Source organism: Oncorhynchus kisutch, linkage group LG25, assembly GCF_002021735.2.
Source record: "Oncorhynchus kisutch isolate 150728-3 linkage group LG25, Okis_V2, whole genome shotgun sequence".
In the NCBI taxonomy this organism is placed as follows: Eukaryota; Metazoa; Chordata; class Actinopteri; order Salmoniformes; family Salmonidae; genus Oncorhynchus; species Oncorhynchus kisutch.
This window is the reverse complement of record NC_034198.2, coordinates 21,224,736-21,245,334: the sequence shown is the minus strand read 5'-3', so window position 1 is coordinate 21,245,334 and position 20,599 is coordinate 21,224,736. Positions and strand designations below refer to the sequence as shown.

The window sequence follows — 20,599 nt, the reverse complement described above, 5'->3', positions numbered from 1 at the left end:
TGGCATAGGCTAGTGATTTTGCTGTTAGTTACTCGTCTTGTTGGCTGAGGAAAAGTAAATGTGGACAGTCATTTTAACATCAAAGTGTGCATCAAAATTAGGTAAGAAGGACCGCACATTGCATGTTCTGTTAACTTGAATTACTATCAACTAAATGTGATTTCTGTCATTCTGAGCACCGTGGGTGGACGCCCTAATCAGGTTACGAACCCAATGCCTATGGGTCCGGTAAATTAAAATGCTGCTGGTCAAATGTCCTGCTCCACATTTTCCTAACGGAAACCCTGTCGTGGGGACTTTGGGGGATTTTAGGTCCCCTCGAGGATAGAAGAACAAGAGCACACACACACACACACACAGACACAACTGTATTTTGAAGTCTCCATTACGCTAGAACTGGTTGTGTGTCAGATGGTAAGAGATGCACAATCACAGTCATAAATCATCACAACATGGCTGACTGTACTGCTGCAATGGCTGCAGGGAGAGAAATTGTCCTATCCCTTTCTGTCTGCCTGGCCCATGGTCAGTTTATCACCAGGGCAGGAGGGAAGAAGAGAGAGAAGTGAGGTAGCAACAGTGGGAAGAAATAAGGATTGGAGAAAGGGGGAGCACTTAGTTTTCCAGCAGGGTAGAATAGGGTAATAACAGGGTAACGATGATGAATAATTTGGAGAAAAGAGATCATTCTTTTCAGTTGGTAACACAGATCAGCGTTGTGTCTATGGCAGTCTGTCTGGCTGGTGAAACAAGTTACACTTTTTCATTGGAATGAACTGAAATCCAATTTATTTTTCCCGTATTAAGAATGTGCAGTGTGCCCCAGGTTTGTGTGAGTGTATGACTGTGTGTGTGTTCTTGCTCATAGTTCCAAAGCCTAGGCCTACATCTGTTTAAATTAAATTAAATATTGGGTGTGTACACATTTTTCAGACGTTATTGCGGGTGTTCCTAGCTCCAACAGTACAGTAATACCTGCAACCCCCCCCCCACACTTCTGTTCTGAGGGCAAAAGGGGGTGCAACTCAATATTGGGAAGGTGTTCCTAATGTTTTGTACACGTATATTATGGTGTGTGTGTATAGACAATGTGGACAGTATATGAATAGAAAAGGTGTACAGCAGTAGTTATATAGGATGAGCCTCGACTAGAATACAGTATATACAGTGGGGCAAAAAAGTATTTAGTCAGCCACCAATTGTGCAAGTTCTCCCACTTAAAAAGATGAGAGAGGCCTGTAATTTTCATCATAGGTACACTTCAACTATGACAGACAAAATGAGAAAAATAATCCAGAAAATCACATTGTAGGATTTTTTATGAATTTATTTGCAAATTATGGTGGAAAATAAATATTTGGTCACCTACAAACAAGCAAGATTTCTGGCTCTCACAGACCTGTAACTTCTTCTTTAAGAGGCTCCTCTGTCCTCCACTCATTACCTGTATTAATGGCACACCTGTCCACAACCTCAAACAGTCACACTCCAAACTCCACTATGGCCAAGACCAAAGAGCTGTCAAAGGACACCAGAAACAAAATTGTAGATCTGCACCAGGCTGGGAAGTGTACCTATGATAAATTACAGGCCTCATCTTTTTAAGTGGGAGAACTTGCACAATTGGTGGCTGACTAAATACTTTTTGCTCCACTGTACATATGAAGTGGGTAAAACAGTATGCGAACATTATTAAAGTGACCAGTGTTCAATGACAATGTACATAGGGCAGCAGTCTAATGGTATGGTAGAGTACCGGCTACCAGCATTGACTAAAGCTCAGGGCAAGGTATTTAACAGTCTGATGGCCTGGAGATAGGTGCATCAAAACTTGGACCGAGAAAACGGCTTCTCTAATGTCTCCACCTTCTAGATGGAGAACAGCCCATGGCTGAGGTCTTTGATCTTTTTGGCCTTCCTGTGACACTGAGTGCTGTAGATGTCCTAGAGGGCAGGCAGTGTGCCCCAGGTGATGCGTTGGGCTGACTGTACCACCCTCTGGAGTCCCCTGCGGTTGCGGACGGTGCACATGCTGTACCAGGCAGTGATTCAGCCCGACAGGATGCTCTCAATGGTGCATCTGTTGAAGTTTATGTTCTTAGGGGCCAAGACAAATTTCTTCAACCTCCTGAGGTTAAAGAGGCACTGTTGCTCCTTCTTCAACACACTGTCTGTGTGGATGGACCATTTCAGGTTGTCAGTGATGTGCACGCCAAGGAACTTGGAAGCTTTTCACCCTCTCCACAGCTGCCCTGTCAATGTGGATGGGTGCGTGCTCCCTCTGTCGACTTTAGGAGACAGCAATCAGCTTCTTCATTTTGTTGACATTGAGGGAGAGGTTATTTTCCTGGCACCACTCCGCCAGGGAACTCACCTCCCTCTAGGCTGTCTCGTAGTTATTGGTAATCAGGCCTACCACTGTTGTGTTGTCTGCAAACATGATGATGGAGATGTGCGTGGCCACGCAGTCATGGGTGAACAGGGAGTACAGGAGAGGGCTGAGCACACACCCTTGTGGGGGCCCCTTGTTGAGGACCAGCGTAGTGGAGGTGTTGTTCCCTACCTTCACCACCTCGAGCTTAGTGATGAGCTTGGATAGTGCTATGGTGTTGAAGGCTGAGCTGTAGTTGATGAACAGCATTCTTACATACAGTAGGTATTCCTCTTGTCCAGATGAGATAGGGCAGTTTGCAGCACGATGGCGATTGCGTCATCCGTGAATCTGTTGTGGTAGGCAAATTGTAGTGGGTCTAAGGTGTCGGTAAGGTGTAGGTGATATGATCCTTAACTAGCCTCAAAGCACTTCATGATGACAGAAGTGAGTGCTACAGGGCCATAGTCATTTATTTCAGTTACCTTCGCTTTCTTGGGTACAGGAACAGTAGTGGACATCTTGAAGCAGGTGGGGACAATGAACTGGGATATGGGGAGATTGAAAATGTCTGAACACTCCAGCCAGCTGGTCTGCACATGTTCTGAGGATGCGGCTAGGGATACAGTCTGACTGGGCCTGCAGTCTTGCGAGGGTTAACACACTTAAATGTCTTACTCACATTGGAGAACAAAAGGACTTGAGTTCCTGTACGTTACCACAAGAACACCATGAGTAGTTAATCATAAAACATACACCTCCACCTTTCTTTTTCCCGGAGAGTTCTTTCTTCCTGTCCGTGCGATGTACAGAGAACCTCGCTGGTTGGGGGTAAGAACATAGGATCCAATTCAGGAAAGTCACATTTCTGGTGAGTGACCACAATGCTGGAGAGTGACCGGCGATCTGATATCCAAAAGTTATTTAGGACTGTAGGTAATAATGCGAGAAACATTATTACCTACACACACGGCGCCATCTTGTGATTCAGGCCACACAGTGTGTATAGTATTTCCTTGTGCCTTTCACAGTGCCAGGCAGTCAGCCACATCAGAAGAGCCTTGGCCTGAGCTCAGCATGTTCCAGCATGCTGCCCTGCGTGTTTCCAAGAGCACCGCTTCCGAGAACACTGGGCCTGGCTAACCACACCTACACACAGGCACACACACACGCAGGCTGGCTGGCTCAGGCGACACAGCGACTGAAGACACGTGGGGGAGTGCGAGGCGCAGATGTGTTCATTAGCAGTGGTGTTCTCTTTGGTTTCACACACACACACTACTTTTCCCAACCTGTAACTGTGAGTGTTCATTGGGTCAGCTGACAGTGTCTGTGAAGGATCATGGAAAATCCCAGACTGTGTTGCTGAATATCAGTTCTACAGGCCTGACTGACTGACAGACTTACCAGGGTATTTAGGCTAACTAGCAATGAATTTATAGGCCGTTTCTCACGTTGACTCAGGTTCTAATCACACGGAACCCAAACCGGCTGCGCGCGTGCGCCATCTTGCGCTATTGTGCATACATTGATTTTGCACCCCCCACACCAAACACGATCAGGACACGCAGGTTAAAATATCAAAACAAACTTTGGAGACAGGTCGAAAATCATTAAACATGTATGGCAATTTAGCTAGTTAGCTTGCACTTGCTAGCTAACGTTAATTTGTCCTGTTGCTAGCTAATTTGTCCTGGCATATAAACATTGAGTTGTTATTTTACCTGAAATGCACAAGGACTTCTACTCCGACAATTCATCCACACATAAAACGGCCAACCGAATCGTTTCTAGTCCTCTCCTCCTTCCAGGCTTTTTCATCTTTTAACTTATATGGTGATCGCATCTAAACTTTCATTGTATTACCACGACTACCGGCAAAACAGTTCGTCTTTCAGTCACCCACGTGGGTATAACCAATGAGATGGCACATGGGTACATGCTTCTATAAACCAATGAGGAGATGGGAGAGACAGGACTTTCAGCGCAATCTGCATCAAATAGGAATGAGTTCTATTTTAGCCCTTGGTGTCGCAGACGCTCGTTGGCCCGCACAAGCAGTGTGGGTGCAATAATTGAATAACATGGATTTCTAAATTGAATTGGCGACGCTCGCGCATGCGACGTGTCCGGACTGGTCAGCATGTTAGGGGTGTGAACGTTTAAACCAGCGTTTCCCAAACTCGTTTCCCAAACTCGGTCCTATGTTTTATGATTATGATTGACGTAACACTACACAGCTGGTTCATATGATCAAAGCTTGATGATTAGTTGATTATTTGAATCAGCTGTGTAGTGCTAGGGCAGAAACCTTGAACCTTGAAGTCCACCTGTGGAAAATTCAATTGATTGGACATGATTTGGAAAGGCACACACCTGCCTATATAAGGTCCCACAGTTGACAGTGCATGTCAGAGCAAAAACCAAGCCATGAGGTCGAAAGAATGACAGAGCTCCAGAGTTCCTCTGTGGAGATGGGAGAACCTTCCAGAAGGACAACCATCTCTGCAGCACTCCACCAATCAGGCCTTTATGGTAGAGTGGATAGACGGAAGCCACTCCTCAGTAAAAGGCACATAACAGCCCGCTTGGAGTTTGCCAGAATGCACCTAAAAGACTCTCAGACCATGAGAAACAATATTCTCTGGTCTGATGAAACCAAGATGGAACTCTTTGGCCTGAATGCCAAGCTTCACGTCTGGAGGAAACCTGGCACCATCCCTACGGTGAAGCATGGTGGTGGCAGTATCATGCTGGATGTTTTTCAGCGGCAGGGACTGGGAGGCTAGTCAGGATCGAGGGAAAGATGAACAGAGTGAAGTACAGAGAGATCCTTGATGAAGAGCGCTCTGGAGCAGGTTAGGACCCCAGACGGTGGTGAAGGTTTGCCTTCCAACAGGACAACAACCCTAAGCACACAGCCAAGACCACGCACGAGTAGCTTTGGGACAATGTCCTTGAGTGGCCCAGCCAGAGCCCAGACTAGAACCCGATCGAAAATCTCAGGAGAGATCTGAAAATAGCTGTGCAGCGTTGCTCCCCATCCAACCTGACAGAGCTTGAGAGGATCTGCAGAGAAGAATGTGAGAAACTCCCCAAATACAGGTGTGCCAAGCTTGTAGCGTCATACTCGACTGTAATTGCTGCCAAATGTGCATCAACAAAGTACAGAATAAAGGGTATGAACACGTGTATATGTAAATGTGAGTTTTTTAAATCTAATACAGTTGCTCCAATTTCCAAAAAACAGTATTTGCTTTGTCATTATGGGGTATTGTGTGTAGATTGATGAGGGAAAAAAACAATTGAATACATTTTAGAATAAGGCTGTAACGTAACAAAATGTCTGAATACTTTCCGAATGCACTGTACGCCCCCTCCTCTCTCTCTCTACCTTGCACTGGCTTGCCGTTCCCTTTATCTTTACTAATTAATGCGAGTGCGTGTTCGGTCGTTAGTTTGTTGCGTGTAGAATATCCTAGGTTTTTCCATTGATGATAAGCCCAGCTTTACTGAAGTTGCGAGACATTGCAAGCCAAGAAATTGTGAGATGCAGCATTCCATTGAATGATACAGCTTTTGATTACCAATAGATAGCACCTACGCCTGACTGTCTGCCTGGTGGCTGACCTGCCTATACTGAGCCCCTAGTTAGCTCGCAATGGAAGATGCGAGTGTTTCTGTTCTCTGAATTATGGCAACTAATCAATCTCCTCTCTTCCAAAAATATAAAATCTTAGGAGTTCTAAGAGTCAAGGAATCAATTATTTTGGAGTCGACTCTCCACAACTACGTCATTGTCGTTAACAGTTGGAAGAATGGCAGAGAAAGAACAGCAGCAGTAGCAAAGTCAATACTTTGAGAAGTTAAAGGAGAAGTAAGTTGTTTAAGTGCAATGCTGAAAGGGACGCACCGTAAGTCCCAAACCGTTGCTGGCAGCAGCACAGCTGCATTGTGAATTGATGTGGAATTTTATGAAGTTTTTGTATTGTTTTAACGGAAAACCAAGAGAAAAAATTACAGTTTAACTTCTTCGGGCTAGGGGCAGTATTCGGAAGTTTGGATGAATGAGGTGCCCAAAGTAATCTGCCTGTTACTGAGGCCCAGAAGCTAGGCTATGCATATAATGGGTAGTATTGGATAGAAAACACTCTAAAGTTTCCAAAACGATTAAAATCATGTCTGTGAGTATAACAGAACTGATATGGCAGGCGAAACCCGAGGACAATCCATCCAGAATTTTTGTTTTGTTCAGCTCACTCTTGGTTACTATGGTTGTCAACGTAATATAAAAGGAATACCTCCCAGATTGCAGTTCCTAGGACTTCCACTAGATGTCAAGTCTTTAGAAAGAGTTTCAGGCTTGTTTTTTGAAAAATTAGCTAGAAGTAGTTTAGTAAGTGGCTCCCATTTTGGCTGTAGTGTTTGTTGCGCATTCTGGTGAGGGCGCGTACTTTATTATTTATCTCCAGTAATTGTCTCCGGGATTCTCCGTCTAAAATTGTATCATTTATTTACATATTAGGGTACCTGAGGATTGATTAGGAACATTGATATGTTTGGAAGAAGTTAATTGGTAACTTACGGGATTCATTTGTATGCATTTTGAACGAGGGAAACCGGTGGATTCCTGAGTCAAGCGCGCCAATGAAACAGACTTTTTTGGGATATAAAGAAGGACTTTATCGAACAAAAGGACCATTTGTTATGTAGCTGGGACCCTTGTGATTGCAACCAGATGAAGATCTTCAAAGGTAAGTGATTTATTTTATCGCTATTTCTGACACCTCTGCTTGGTTAGAAGATGTACGTAATGCTTGTGTTAAGGTTTTAAATCATGTACGACACATGTATTTTCATGAATGTTTAATATACGATTTTTGTTGTTTGCATATGATAGCACAGTGAGAGCTGCAGTGTGAACAAAGAACACTGCAAATGTGCTGCATAGTAGAACTGAGCACTCCTACTTTAAACATTTAACAGATACAGTACTCTCCTCCCTCCTCTCTTTATCTCTATACCGTTCTCTCTCATGTCTCTCTCGTTTCTATCATTCAGACACCGTTGCCAGTCTGTACATCATCATGTCTTATCAGGTTGTCTGTCGTTTTACGGTGGTACACAGAGACTCATCAATTATTCCATTACCAACCATGTAATTACATTAACTACCATAATATTATATGAACTACAGGACGTCCTAGTCACCTAGCCCTAAGGGTTCCTGATAGTCAGAGGAAGCATCCCAATAGTCAGGTTAATTATATTGCTTATCTCCTTTCCTGTAATTGCACTGACCTGAAAGGACTGGACAGGTGAAAGCAGTGCCGATGAAGGAGAGGAGACAAGGAGCAGAAGCTACTCTGTTGAGAAGATGCATCGCCCACTCAAACAGACCATCCTGCTTCAGTCAATGACTCTGTCACAACTAGAGGTCGACCGATTAATCGGAATGGCCGATTAATTAGGGCCGATTTCAAGTTTTCATAACAATCGATAATCTGCATTTTTGGACACCGATCTTGGCCGATTACATTGCACTCCATGAGGAGACTGCGTGGCAGGCTGACTTCCTATTATGCGAGTGCAGCAAGGAGACAAGGTAAGGTGCTAGCTAGCATTACACTTATCTAATAAAAAACTATCTTAACATAATCACTAGTTAACTACACACGGTTGATGATATTACTAGTTTATCTAGCTTGTCCTGCGTTGCATATAATCGATGTGGTGCCTGTTAATTTATCATTGAATGACAACCTACTTCGCCAAACGGGTGATTTAACAAGCACATTCGAGAAAAAAAAGCACTGTCGTTGCACCAATGTGTACCTAACCATAAACATCAATGCCTTTCTTAAAATCAATACACAAGTATATATTTTTAAACCTGAATATTTTGTTAATATTGCCTGCTAACATGAATTTCTTTTAACGAGGGAAATTGTGTCACTTCTCTTGCATTCTGTGCAACAGAGTCAGGGTATATGCAGCAGTTTGGGCTGCCTGGCTCGTTGCGAACTATGTGAAGACAATTTCTTCCTAACAAAGACAGCCAACTTCGCCAAACGGGGGATGATTTAACAGAACCGCATTTGCGAAAAAAAGCACAATCGTTGCACGAATGTACCTAACCATAAACATCAATGCCTTTCTTAAAATCAATACACAGAAGTATATATATTTTTTTAAACCTGCATATTTAGTTAAGAAATTCAAGTTAGCAGGCAAAATTAAACTAGGGAAATTGTCACATCTCTTGTGTTCATTGCACGCAGAGTCAGGGTATATGCAACAGTTTGGGCCGCCTGGCTCATTGCGAACTAATTTGCCATAATTTTACATAATTATGACATAACATTGAAGGTTGTGCAATGTAACAGGAATGTTTAGACTGATGGATGCCACCCGTTAGATAAAATACGGAAAGGTTCCGTATTTCACTGAAAGAATAAACGTTCTGTTTTCGAAATGATAGTTTCCGGATTTTACCATATTAATGACCCAAGGCTCGTTTTTTTGTGTGTTATTATATTATAAATAAGTCTGGTCTGACAGAGCAGTGGTAGGCAGCAGCAGGCTCGTAAGCATTCATTCAGACAGCACTCTGTTTGCCAGCAGCTCTTCGCAATGCTTGCTTCACAGCGCTGTTGGTCAGGAACTTAAACGTTAGCTTTTTTACATGGCACATATTGCCCTTTTACTTTCTTCTCCAACACTTTATTTTTGCATTATTTAAACCAAATTGAACAAGTTTCATTATTTATTTGAGACTAAATTGATTTTATTGATGTATTATATTAAGTTCAAATAAAAGTGTTCATTGTTCATTCCGTATTGTTGTAATTGTCATTATTACAATATATAAAAATCGGCATCTGCTTTTTTTGGTCCTCCAATAATCGGCATCAGTGTTGAAAAATCATAATCGGTTGACCTCTAGTCACAACACAGGGCAATGACTTTGGAACAGAACTCTTTAACAATCCTGCACCATTCTCCATTATGCTGCTGCACATATATAGCCCCCGCACATTGACTCTGTACCGGTACCCCCTGTATATAGCCTCCACATTGACTCTGTACCGGTACCCCCTGTATATAGCCTCCACATTGACTCTGTACCGGTACCCCCTGTATATAGCCTCCACATTGACTCTGTACCGGTACCCCCTGTATATAGCCTCCACATTGACTCTGTACCGGTACCCCCTGTATATAGCCTCCACATTGACTCTGTACCGGTACCCCCTGTATATAGCCTCCACATTGACTCTGTACCGGTACCCCCTGTATATAGCCTCCACATTGACTCTGTACCGGTACCCCCTGTATATAGCCTCCACATTGACTCTGTACCGGTACCCCCTGTATATAGCCTCCACATTGACTCTGTACCGGTACCCCCTGTATATAGCCTCCACATTGACTCTGTACCGGTACCCCCTGTATATACCCTCGCTATTGTTATTTAACTGTTGCTCTTTAATTATTTTGTACTTTTATTTTTTTTACTTAACATGTATTTTTCTTAAAACTGCATTGTTGGTTAAGGGCTTGTAAGTAAGCAGTTCACTGTAAGGTATTCGGTGCATGTGACAAATACAATTTGATTTGATTTGATTCCTTGCTGTGTCACAACTGGCCGTGATTGGGAGTCCCGTAGGGTGGCGCATAATTAGCCCAGCGTCGTCCGGGTTAGGATTTATTTAAAAAAATGTTTTATTTAACCTTTATTTAACTAGGAAGGCAGGTATGAACAAATTCGTATTTACAATGACGGCCTACCCCGGCCAAACACGGACGACGCTGGGTCAATTGCAGGTTTGGCCGGGGTAGGCCGTCATTGTAAATACGAATTTGCTCTCAACTGACTTGCCTAGTTAAATAAAACAAAAAAATAGCAGAAATGTGGGTGGCAGGAAAGATAATGATGGTGAAAGGTGAAGTTACTCCTAGACACTGATCTATGGTCAGTTTGATGTTTTTCCCCCCCTAATGATTAGCATTAGGATTCGGGGAGGGTAAGCTGATCCTAGGTCTGTGCCTAAGGGCAACTTCTACCCAGAGCTTTGTGGTTATCTAGTTAAACTAATGGATCTGTCTGCAGGTGGTGACATGAAACAGTTACCAGAAGGAGAGACAGAGACCTGTAACATGTGGTTGAATCATATGCAGGGCTGCAGCATTCATGTGACGTTACAAGGCAGAGGGGTAACGTTTGAACCCCTCCAGTCTGTGAATGCAGGCTGGATAGTTATAGGGAGGAATATCTGCTTCTCCTTTCAAATTCAATACAAATTGCTCCCTGTAAACAGGGTTTTACTCAGGAATGTTGTCGGTCAGACTGGAAATGACTGCTCATCAGTCTTGCAAGGAGAAGCACAGAGAGAGCAGTGAGGAGTGAGCGACTGAGGCTTAAGCTTCAACAAAGTGGAGGGCTGGTTGGACAGACAGACAGGCAGGCATGTCTAGAGCAGTGCAGGGTGAAACTTCAGATTGGAGTCCACAGTAAACTACACTCAGTAAACAGATCTGTAGAAAGTTAATGACAGATGTGTCTAAGCTTGCTCTAGTCCTATCCATCACCACCAGGTCTGTCTTCCTCATAGCAACGGACCGTCCCCAAGGCAACGCCTCAGTGTTTGCCGTGTTTAGAACACACTCCTAGAACAAATATTCACCATTTCGCTTAGTTTAGGTAACATCCATTTCCCCCTGATTGGATGAAAAAACTGAAAAAACTGGCTTCTGAGGGGTTGGGTTAAATGTGGAAGATACTTTTCCGTTGAATGCATTGTTATGCAGCTGACTAGGTATGCCTTTCTCTTCCCCAAATGCGCATGCATGAATGTGCTTTTCTCATTTTAAATGCACATGCCCCCAGTCACCTCAGCCAATCGGATTTGATGCTTTGCCCGCACGCACTGTCCCAGCAGCCTTTTGAAGTATTACCTGACTGTGTCCTTCACAGACAGACACCTCCTAGTTTTAATCTGCTGCCAGCCTAATCAAGCTACTATGGCTTTACATCAGGCCCTTAATGCTGCCGTCTGCACAGTCCTAGCCTGTGTGTGCTGCCTGGCTACCACTGATATGTGGGAATAAACTGTACATATAGTTTCTCTGAGCATGTGCTTCATCTTAGGATATATTGACAGTGTTTGGGACTGCACCGAAAACATCTAGGCTAGGCCTGCTTCGTTTTTCTTTGGATAAACAAAAGCAGCACCTAGACAATGACTGCTAGGTTGAGGGCACAGAGACTAGACCTCTACAGTGTGCTGTCTACACTGAGAACAGATAATTTCCCCAATGGAGCAATACATAATCACTCTCTGTCCTGTTGTGTGCGTGCGTTAGAGCTGGGCGATATGGACAAAAATCCATATTGCGATAAATTGTCTGAATTGATGCGATAACGATAAATAGAATGATACGTTTATTAATGTACATCACAGTTTTTTCTAGTAACTTGATGGTTGTAGCAATCAATTGTCCCATTAACAATCATCCATGTTAGCAAACTTGATAAATGTCAAACTTCACATTTCTCTAGTATAGGCTACTAAAAATATCAGCAAAAGTAATCGGTATGGCCGGTGTCGTACATTTTTTGGTTCATCGTTCCAGCTCGTGTGTGTGTGTGTGTGTGTGTGTGTGTGTGTGTGAAGGGCATATGTGAGCTCAGCAGTAAAACAATCTGGGGTGGTCCGTTTAACGGTGGCTGTGTTAGATATCTGAGTAGAGTGAATAGGGAGGAAGTAGAGGGGGTAACCATGAAGGACAGGAAGTTACCTCTCGCTGCAGGGTGTCTCTTTACACATAGGACAGGAAATAGACCGGAGACATGACACAGCACTTCCTGATAGAGGGCAACAGAGACATGCTCACCCTTCATATCATGCCGCTCATCGGAGCTATATCTGGATGCATACATGACACATTCTCAAAATGAGCATTCATCACGTGTTGGGCTTTTCTTACACTAGTTTTGTTCTTTGGACCTTGTTTACCTGCTGTTGGGAGTTAAAGGCTGTGTAATAATGGCTTGTTGTAGTTCCAGGTCTTTAGACAAACCTTTTCAGTTGATAGCACCAGCACATGATTTGGTCGCACCATTTTTTCACCGCTACTTGGCAACAATAACTGTCTCATAATGTAGCTGCATTCCATACAGAACCAGGATAATGACATCTTTTAAATTAGCATGCCCTTGCAGGGCTTGACATTCAGGTACATTTGGCAGTGGCACCCAGGGCCAGTGCCATCTGAAAGCTACTGGACCAAATGTAAATAATACTTGCCCGGGAAAGCGGATGATGCGTGCATAATTTAAATGTTATCTTTAATCTGAGTGCTATAGTAGCCTATAATGACCTACCCTCCATACACAAATAATTACATTTTAACTTGACAGTATCACAATTACATTGATTGCACAATCTCAAAAAGGGTGTTATTGTTAGCGTTTTTAAACAGACACTACAGTTGTAGAGCCCTTAAAATGTGTTTGATCTTTTCATAAATTCAGTTTTTGAAGTTACATTTTTCTAGGTTTATGAGGTATTCGGTCTCAATATCACACTTTTTTTTTAATAGAAAAATTACAAAATCTGGATGATCTAAATCCACAACAATGCTTAAGGAGACCACTTTTAAGGTCGGGAAACATTACCCAAAAAATGTGGAGTGTGTTGTTGCCCTTTTAATTCAATTGTAGCTAGAGACCTTGTTTAGCTAGCGGTGTTTTCGTACTGTACAATGTGTGATGGCAGAGTTAGCAAAACAAATGCCCCGCGATTGATACAAATCATCATGATATCATTCTGCCAGGTAAGCAGGCCTACCTTGCCATCAAAATGGACTGTAATTGGGAAGTTACTTTTGAGAAGGCATTTAGAAATGTTCATTCAAACAGCGCATGATGACTGAATTGAGCGTCGCAAAGATTTAACCAAGACTTCGGACTAAACTTTTTGAAAACCTGGTCTGCATGCCCATTGTTGCGTACCCATTGCTGTTTGAATAAACCTGGTCTGCATGCCCATTGTTGCGTACCCATTGTTGCGTACCCATTGTTGCGTGCCCATTGTTGCGTACCCATTGCTGTTTGAATAAACCTGGTCTGCATGCCCATTGTTGCGTACCCATTGTTGCGTACCCATTGTTGCGTACCCATTGTTGCGTACCCATTGTTGCGTACCCATTGTTGCGTACCCATTGTTGCGTGCCCATTGTTGCGTACCCATTGTTGCGTGCCCATTGTTGCGTACCCATTGCTGTTTGAATAAACCTGGTCTGCATGCCCATTGTTGCGTACCCATTGTTGCGTACCCATTGTTGCGTACCCATTGTTGCGTACCCATTGTTGCGTACCCATTGTTGCGTACCCATTGCTGTTTGAATAAAGAAAAAGTGAAACAAAAACAAATTTTACCAACAAATAAATATTTCACTGGCACCCCAGTTTTGAGCCCTCCTTCAGAAGTAGACAGTAGGTCTATGGGGCTGCCTGTGTAACAGCTTGTTGTTGAGGTCAGCTATAAACAGTAGGTCTATAATAATAGGCCTATCTATGTGGAGTAAAGGAAACTGGCCCTGGACCAACCAGGCCTCTTGGAGTGAGATCCTTTTTGTTTTTGCCTCAACACTTTTGAGGAGTGTGTTCTGAAAAAAGTGTTTAAATCTACCTGACCTGGCTTGTGACCTGCAGGGAGGTGCTGGTTGGTTGGTCCATGTTGTTTTTGGCTGGATAGGGGGTTGTACTGTATATGGGGGAGTTCTTTCTGACATTGTTGTCCTCACCCACATCACCAACGTCGTCACTGAAGGAGCTACTACCACAGATGGCACCGTGACAATCAGGTGATCTGCTAACATGATGTGAGGTCATGGAGGGTCACCTTGTTAATAGGGAAATATAACACTGAATGAGTTTCCAATACCTTTTCAGAGAGTATATTTATGTGATCAAAGCCATTCCCAGTGGTCTAACTGCACTAATGAAAAATAATATTAGCTTTGATGATGATCACAGAGCTTATCCAGAACTCAGTCTGGGCTTACTTGAGAAATCTTGTAACAAATACATAAGACACATTTCCATTCAAAGAACCAATTTATGCCTCGAGGTAAAACAAAATATTGTAACATGTTGGTTGATGCCTTACAAATACTGTATACCAAACAAACTTAAGGAAATGCTCTCCTAAGATTTTACATAAGTATCCATGTAATTCCATGTTGTCCAAATTTGTCGATGTTGATATGTGTTATCTGCAAAAAAAAGGTGAAAATCTGACACACTAGGTTCTACTGTATGAGTGTAAGACTGTGATTGATTTCTGGGAAAACCTAGCAACTTTTAGACAACTACCCATGTTTTTGACATGAAGGTTATACTATGCTACTATTGCGATGATGACAAGACCATTGAAATGATTGTGATTTTTTAAAACATTCTTGTTGCCAAATACACAATCAATACACAAATACACAATCAACAATTCCAGAATTCTATACCAAAATGACAAATATTTGATTTAATTGAATCATCTAGTTAACACATTATCCCTACTTAATAACAAAAATAATGACATCTTCTTGAATCATTATGAGATCATGTGTTTGGAGTCTGTTGTTTTTACCGGTGGGCTTTGTTTTGTGTTGGACGTGTTTGATTCAGTGATGTAAGTTGTTGATTGCTGATCATTTGTAGAATGAATATTTGTGCCTGATATTTGTAATGTGTACAAAAAAAACACAAAAAAAACCTTGTTAGGAACAAAACAGAGAGGAGGAACAGAGAGGAGGAGAGGAATGTCATCAGGATCCTCAGGGAGAGAGAGGACAGGATCCCCCTACATTCCTCTCTCTGTTTTGGACGGACCTTATACAGGCTTAGATATACAGGCATCCTCATCCTGGATGTAGTGATGGTGTGAAACAAACTGGATGCGCGGCAGTGATAGTGTGAAACGTATAGTGATAAGTGTGATAATGATAATGATGATAATGATGTATATGGATGTGCTCCTCCGTACGTCTTCTCGCCCCCTAAAATCTCTCTCCATCTCTCTCCTCCAGATGTGCACCCCAGCCAACACACCGGCCACCCCGCCCAACTTCCCTGACGCCCTCACCATGTTCTCCCGTCTCAAGGCCTCAGAGAGCTTTACCTCCAGCAGCCCCATGGCCTCCATGGCCACCTCTCCCCCTCCTCCACACGGTTGCTGGGGCGTGCCCCCACTCCCCATGCCCATGAGTGGCCCACAGGGTCAGGGACTCTGGACTCAGGGGCAGCCCCCTTCGCAGCCCCCCTCCAACCCCGCAGTCTGGCCCACGGGGGTCACCGTTAACCCCCACCAGCACCCAGCCACCGAACAGAAGGCGAGTGTGGCCATGGAGGCCGAGAGATGAGGGGCCAGGACTAGACGGCCCTGGGGGGGGGGGGGGGGGTGAGAAGAGGAAAGTGAAGGTGTGTCTCTTTCCAATTGAGGATGGTAGGGTGGAGATAGAGACAGCTACACAAACCAAGAAAAACCAAGCAAGTACTAAACGTGGACAATTCAAGAAGTGGAAACAATGCAAATAAGAAATCAAACTTTTTTTTTTTTAAAGAAGCGCACACACTTAGTAATAAGAAAGAGAGCAACTGAAATCTTTGTTTAGAAAAAAATATTCTCAGTAAATGCATAGATAAGAGAAATGTATGGAACAAAAAATCTTCAAGTCCAAGGATTATACTTCTGATGTTTTCTGAGACAAGGACTTAAAAGGCAGCAACTGTTTCTGCTCTCTCTTTTCTTTTCATCTGTCCAAGTGTTTATACTCTACTAGGAACATGTTATAAAGAGTGTGTGCACTGCATGGCGAGAGGGGATCTGGCAGTACAGTGTTTATACTCTACTAGGGACATGTTATAAAGAGTGTGTGCACTGCATGGAGAGAGGGGATCTGGCAGTACAGTGTTTATACTCTACTAGGAACATGTTATAAAGAGTGTGTGCACTGCATGGAGAGAGGGGATCTGGCAGTACAGTGTTTATACTCTACTAGGAACATGTTATAAAGAGTGTGTGCACTGCATGGAGAGAGGGGATCTGGCAGTACAGTGTTTATACTCTACTAGGAACATGTTATAAAGAGTGTGTGCACTGCATGGAGAGAGGGGATCTGGCAGTACAGTGTTTATACTCTACTAGGAACATGTTATAAAGAGTGTGTGCACTGCATGGAGAGAGGGGATCTGGCAGTACAGTGTTTATACTCTACTAGGAACATGTTATAAAGAGTGTGTGCACTGCATGGAGAGAGGGGATCTGGCAGTACAGTGTTTATACTCTACTAGGAACATGTTATAAAGAGTGTGTGCACTGCATGGAGAGAGGGGATCTGGCAGTACAGTGTTTATACTCTACTAGGAACATGTTATAAAGAGTGTGTGCACTGCATGGAGAGAGGGGATCTGGCAGTACAGTGTTTATACTCTACTAGGAACATGTTATAAAGAGTGTGTGCACTGCATGGAGAGAGGGGATCTGGCAGTACAGTGTTTATACTCTACTAGGAACATGTTATAAAGAGTGTGTGCACTGCATGGAGAGAGGGGATCTGGCAGTACAGTGTTTATACTCTACTAGGAACATGTTATAAAGAGTGTGTGCACTGCATGGAGAGAGGGGATCTGGCAGTACAGTGTTTATACTCTACTAGGAACATGTTATAAAGAGTGTGTGCACTGCATGGAGAGAGGGGATCTGGCAGTACAGTGTTTATACTCTACTAGGAACATGTTATAAAGAGTGTGTGCACTGCATGGAGAGAGGGGATCTGGCAGTACAGTGTTTATACTCTACTAGGAACATGTTATAAAGAGTGTGTGCACTGCATGGAGAGAGGGGATCTGGCAGTACAGTGTTTATACTCTACTAGGAACATGTTATAAAGAGTGTGTGCACTGCATGGAGAGAGGGGATCTGGCAGTACAGTGTTTATACTCTACTAGGAACATGTTATAAAGAGTGTGTGCACTGCATGGAGAGAGGGGATCTGGCAGTACAGTGTTTATACTCTACTAGGAACATGTTATAAAGAGTGTGTGCACTGCATGGAGAGAGGGGATCTGGCAGTACAGTGTTTATACTCTACTAGGAACATGTTATAAAGAGTGTGTGCACTGCATGGAGAGAGGGGATCTGGCAGTACAGTGTTTATACTCTACTAGGAACATGTTATAAAGAGTGTGTGCACTGCATGGAGAGAGGGGATCTGGCAGTACAGTGCTTATACTCTACTAGGAACATGTTATAAAGAGTGTGTGCACTGCATGGAGAGAGGGGATCTGGCAGTACAGTGTTTATACTCTACTAGGAACATGTTATAAAGAGTGTGTGCACTGCATGGAGAGAGGGGATCTGGCAGTACAGTGTTTATACTCTACTAGGAACATGTTATAAAGAGTGTGTGCACTGCATGGAGAGAGGGGATCTGGCAGTACAGTGTTTACACTCTAGTAGGAACATGTTATAAAGAGTGTGTGCACTGCATGGAGAGAGGGGATCTGGCAGTACAGTGCTTATACTCTACTAGGAACATGTTATAAAGAGTGTGTGCACTGCATGGAGAGAGGGGATCTGGCAGTACAGTGCTTATACTCTACTAGGAACATGTTATAAAGAGTGTGTGCACTGCATGGAGAGAGGGGATCTGGCAGTACAGTGCTTATACTCTACTAGGAACATGTTATAAAGAGTGTGTGCACTGCATGGAGAGAGGGGATCTGGCAGTACAGTGTTTATACTCTACTAGGAACATGTTATAAAGAGTGTGTGCACTGCATGGCGAGAGGGGATCTGGCAGTACAGTGTTTATACTCTACTAGGAACATGTTATAAAGAGTGTGTGCACTGCATGGAGAGAGGGGATCTGGCAGTACAGTGTTTATACTCTACTAGGAACATGTTATAAAGAGTGTGTGCACTGCATGGAGAGAGGGGATCTGGCAGTACAGTGTTTATACTCTACTAGGAACATGTTATAAAGAGTGTGTGCACTGCATGGAGAGAGGGGATCTGGCAGTACAGTGTTTATACTCTACTAGGAACATGTTATAAAGAGTGTGTGCACTGCATGGAGAGAGGGGATCTGGCAGTACAGTGTTTATACTCTACTAGGAACATGTTATAAAGAGTGTGTGCACTGCATGGAGAGAGGGGATCTGGCAGTACAGTGTTTATACTCTACTAGGAACATGTTATAAAGAGTGTGTGCACTGCATGGAGAGAGGGGATCTGGCAGTACAGTGTTTATACTCTACTAGGAACATGTTATAAAGAGTGTGTGCACTGCATGGAGAGAGGGGATCTGGCAGTACAGTGTTTATACTCTACTAGGAACATGTTATAAAGAGTGTGTGCACTGCATGGAGAGAGGGGATCTGGCAGTACAGTGTTTATACTCTACTAGGAACATGTTATAAAGAGTGTGTGCACTGCATGGAGAGAGGGGATCTGGCAGTACAGTGTTTATACTCTACTAGGAACATGTTATAAAGAGTGTGTGCACTGCATGGAGAGAGGGGATCTGGCAGTACAGTGTTTATACTCTACTAGGAACATGTTATAAAGAGTGTGTGCACTGCATGGAGAGAGGGGATCTGGCAGTACAGTGTTTATACTCTACTAGGAACATGTTATAAAGAGTGTGTGCACTGCATGGAGAGAGGGGATCTGGCAGTACAGTGTTTATACTCTACTAGGAACATGTTATAAAGAGTGTGTGCACTGCATGGAGAGAGGGGATCTGGCAGTACAGTGTTTATACTCTACTAGGAACATGTTATAAAGAGTGTGTGCACTGCATGGAGAGAGGGGATCTGGCAGTACAGTGTTTATACTCTACTAGGAACATGTTATAAAGAGTGTGTGCACTGCATGGAGAGAGGGGATCTGGCAGTACAGTGTTTATACTCTACTAGGAACATGTTATAAAGAGTGTGTGCACTGCATGGAGAGAGGGGATCTGGCAGTACAGTGCTTATACTCTACTAGGAACATGTTATAAAGAGTGTGTGCACTGCATGGAGAGAGGGGATCTGGCAGTACAGTGTTTATACTCTACTAGGAACATGTTATAAAGAGTGTGTGCACTGCATGGAGAGAGGGGATCTGGCAGTACAGTGTTTATACTCTACTAGGAACATGTTATAAAGAGTGTGTGCACTGCATGGAGAGAGGGGATCTGGCAGTACAGTGTTTATACTCTACTAGGAACATGTTATAAAGAGTGTGTGCACTGCATGGAGAGAGGGGATCTGGCAGTACAGTGTTTATACTCTACTAGGAACATGTTATAAAGAGTGTGTGCACTGCATGGAGAGAGGGGATCTGGCAGTACAGTGTTTATACTCTACTAGGAACATGTTATAAAGAGTGTGTGCACTGCATGGAGAGAGGGGATCTGGCAGTACAGTGTTTATACTCTACTAGGAACATGTTATAAAGAGTGTGTGCACTGCATGGAGAGAGGGGATCTGGCAGTACAGTGTTTATACTCTACTAGGAACATGTTATAAAGAGTGTGTGCACTGCATGGAGAGAGGGGATCTGGCAGTACAATGTTTATACTCTACTAGGAACATGTTATAAAGAGTGTGTGCACTGCATGGAGAGAGGGGATCTGGCAGTACAGTGTTTATACTCTACTCATCACGAACGTGTTTGTGTGCAGTGTGTTACCATCTCACACAAACACACACGCACAGCAGAGCAGAAGAAACAGCGACCTAGTTTTCATTACCCATCGTAAGGTGGGACTCTTCTTACCTCACCTAGTCGTCACCTGACTTCTTTCAGCCTATCAGGGATTCTCAACTGTTTGACAACACAGAACTTTTTTTTTTAAACCAATTGTGATTTTTCAGCTCTGGTATTTGCTCATGTTGACGATGATATTGTTCACTGCTATAGCTTTTCTTTCCAACGAGGGGTGATGCTTTGCTATTAACCTGGTCTGGAAGATAGAACTGTCCACTGCAAGGTTTCTGCAGATTTGGGTATTATATAAAAATCATGGTTTGATACATTATAGTTTAATATGTTTTTTTTCTTGGTGGGTGGTATTTGGGAGTGGGCGGGGTTTCTTTAGGTTGTGTTTGGGAAGAGCTGATCGGTGAGGGGAAAACATATCTACAGAAAAAACAGACTACTATACTATTTGTAA

The 20,599-nt window shown here is 43.3% G+C and overlaps 1 protein-coding gene across 1 annotated transcript in view; it reads left to right on the top strand.

Annotated features, from left to right (window-relative positions):
• LOC109870545 (UBA-like domain-containing protein 1) overlaps nucleotides 1-20,397 on the top strand; it is a 31,790-nt gene extending 11,393 nt beyond the window's left edge. Inside the window, exon 3 of the mRNA XM_020461102.2 lies at nucleotides 15,464-20,397. Coding sequence (XP_020316691.1) covers nucleotides 15,464-15,796 — 333 coding nt within the window. The 3' untranslated portion in view covers nucleotides 15,797-20,397. The remainder of the gene's footprint in view (nucleotides 1-15,463) is intronic.
• The last annotated feature ends 202 nt before the right edge of the window (nucleotides 20,398-20,599 follow it).